Below are 2,839 nucleotides of genomic sequence, written 5' to 3'. Positions count from 1 at the left end.
TGATCAACCACAAAAAGGAAGGTTCAGAGTGGAACCAGGGGAAATGTTGAAAATCTCCCAGCTCTGGAGGTGACACAAGGTGACAATATAATTGCAAACAGATTTTTCCTTTTGCCAAATGAAGAATTGTTCCCTCGTAGGTCTTGGAATTATTTTTTTCAGTGTGTTGGTCCGTCTGTTGAAAGTGGGAGACCTGTAAATTTCTGATTTAAGAGAAATCCATCTATTCTCTTTTTTGCATTATTTTATAACCTAATATGTGTGCCTGGGACTTTGCTGTAATGTGAGATGGAGAGGGCTGGGATTCTTGCTCATTATTTTAATTTTTGATTGTTTGAATGCACTGTGGAACGATGGAATTCTGAGAGGATTTTAGAAGGAAATGTCTGGATTTGGTACTCCTGACAAGCACCGGTCACAGTCCATGGATGCTGCCTTGTGCCCCAATGGAAGTTCCCCAAAAATCGCTGGGGGGAATGGAAATATCCTTGCCAACCCTAATGCTCCTTCAGGAACAAAATACCAGCATTCATCCTAAGAAATGAGCACATTTCATTACATGGGATTTATGAAATAGGATTCTAGAAACTGTTTTTCCACTCCCTATAATGCACAGGTTGTGCAGAATGCTAAATCTGCTCACAAGCTAAAAGTGACAAATGCTGACACTTGTTAATTTTAATTTTTAAAGTATATTTAATATCAAATGTCTGGTTCCATTCTATTCCTGACATTTGTAAAAAACTCAGTCCTGAGCCACTTTAGAGGGTTTGTTTCCCTTGTGATGCATTTCACAAATGCACTGAAATTTTATTTTGATCAGGTCAAAACATTGTAATATAACTTCAAATATTGGCTGTAACAGGCTGTCAAATGCATCTGTCACAGTGCCATTGAAATTCATATTTCAAGGGACTGTAAAAAAAACAAACAAAAAGTTAAGTGAAAGCAAAATTAATACCTTGTCATGTTTATGAATTATGGAAATGAGGAGCTGAGCAGGCAATCTGCTGGAAATCACTGTGTATCCCCAAGAAATTCTGGGTTTTAGGGAAAATTCTGGTTTTTGGGGGAAGAAATGAAGCAATGTGGCCAGTTCTGCTTCACAGGGCACCAGCTCCAAACAAAACGATAGTTTTAAACAAAATATTCCTTGAATTGCCTGGAAAGCTGCGATGGGAGGTAGACAGGGAAGTGCTGCCTTGGGAATATCTCAGCCTCCTTTGCCTTTATTTCCCAGGTTTTGTAGGCAGCAGTTCTGCATCCACACCCTTTCCTCCTCGGGGAAGAAAAGGAAGGAACGAACAACGGTAAACTCCAACATCCCTTCCGAGTACTCTGGTGCCAGGCACAGCATTCCCGAGGCAGATCCAGGGAGAGCTCACACGTAGTCGCTCAGTCTGTAGCCACTGTGGGACGCAGATGTCAGGGAAGGAGCGTGGTCGCCCTTGGAAGCACTGGGAGGCCTGGAGGATGGAGGCGCTGCGGAACGCGGCTGGAAAATCGCCTCATTCCCGAGCCACGACGTGCACAGCAGGGCCCCACCCAGGATGCTCAGGGCCGAGGAGACAAACCCCAGATAGAGAGCCTGCCCTATCTCATACTTCATCCCAGTGGGCAGTGTGGGGCTGTAGAAATCCACCACCACCTCGTTGGTGCACCACGACACCGGTACCAGGCAGAGCAGGCCGGCCGCCACGAAGCCGACGCCGCCGGAACCGGCCATGGAGGCCTTGGCGGGGCTGCCCTCGGCGCAGCGCGTGCACCTCATGCCCACCACGGCCACGGCGGCCGCCAGCACGGCCAGCAGGCAGGAGATGACCATCATGGCCCGGGCGGCGCGCAGGTCGGCGGGCAGCGCCAGCTGCGAGCGGTGGGGCTGGCACTGGTAGACGCCGGTGCTGTGCTTCACGCACTCCATCCACAGCCCCTTCAGGTAGGCCACGGCCGTCAGGATGTTGGTGCCCACGTGGGCCGAGCGCCACCAGTGCGGCAGGATGGTGGCGATCAGCGTCCCGATGAAGCCCAGCAGGCTGAGGGAGAAGCCCAGCAGCTCCAAGGCCCAGCTGGCCATGGGAATGTTTGTGCTGTGTGGTTCCCTTAGTGAGGCGCCTCCGCTTGGGCTCGCTTGGAAGGCGCGAGGTTTTCTTGGAAGATCTGCGGCTGTTCCGCCCCGACACCTCCTGCTCTCCTAATAAAAGGTAATTGAGGGAAAAAGGAGTTAATTATTAACCCACAGCTTTGCCTCTCCAGCCAGTGAGGTGCGTTTCAAGCGCAGAGGGCAATAATTAGCATAGTTATCGCTGTTAATCGTGTTTTTGTGGAAGTAATGGGAAAGCAAGCTTCCCTCTTCCCTTATATAAACAGCCTTGTGCCGCCCGCTGGGAAGAGAACTCAAGACAATTTATGAAATGGAAAAAAAATATTTGAAATGCAAATATTCCTCTTCCCAGCAGGCTCTTCAAAAAAACAAACATGATTTCCTCTCTAAAGCGGAGAAGTAGGTAGTGTTAACACTTGGAATGAAGGAGATTTACAAAGTAGGGAACTGCAGGTTGCTTTACACGATGAAAACATTCCCAGAAGGTCACAGCAGGACTAGGAAAACAATAAGGGTGTATTTGGTCAAAGTAGGGAGCAAAAAGAGTGATTTAAAACCTGTGGAAGAGGATAACAAATATTGGATTAAAGTCGCTTTCCTGACTGGCCAGTATTTCTTGAGGTTGCATTTCAAGAAAGTAACTCAAAGGGGAATAATTTTCATTGGGGTCTGGGGAGTTTCAGGTTGTGATTTCAGGTTGTGGGTGAAATGTGGAATCAGTTGAACATCCTGGAGCTT

The 2,839-nt window shown here is 47.9% G+C and overlaps 1 protein-coding gene across 1 annotated transcript; it reads right to left on the bottom strand.

The window, feature by feature from the left end:
- Positions 1 to 1,381: 1,381 nt before the first annotated feature.
- CLDN14 (claudin 14) lies at positions 1,382 to 2,074 on the bottom strand. The gene has a single exon (XM_058800270.1). The coding sequence runs from the start codon at positions 2,072 to 2,074 to the stop codon at positions 1,382 to 1,384; it is 693 nt and encodes a 230-aa protein (XP_058656253.1).
- Between the last annotated feature and the right edge of the window lie 765 nt (positions 2,075 to 2,839).

This window comes from Ammospiza caudacuta, chromosome 2 (genome assembly GCF_027887145.1).
Source record: "Ammospiza caudacuta isolate bAmmCau1 chromosome 2, bAmmCau1.pri, whole genome shotgun sequence".
Classification (NCBI taxonomy): domain Eukaryota; kingdom Metazoa; phylum Chordata; class Aves; order Passeriformes; family Passerellidae; genus Ammospiza; species Ammospiza caudacuta.
Note: the sequence above shows the minus strand (reverse complement) of the source record. Positions and strands in the feature narration are given on the sequence as shown.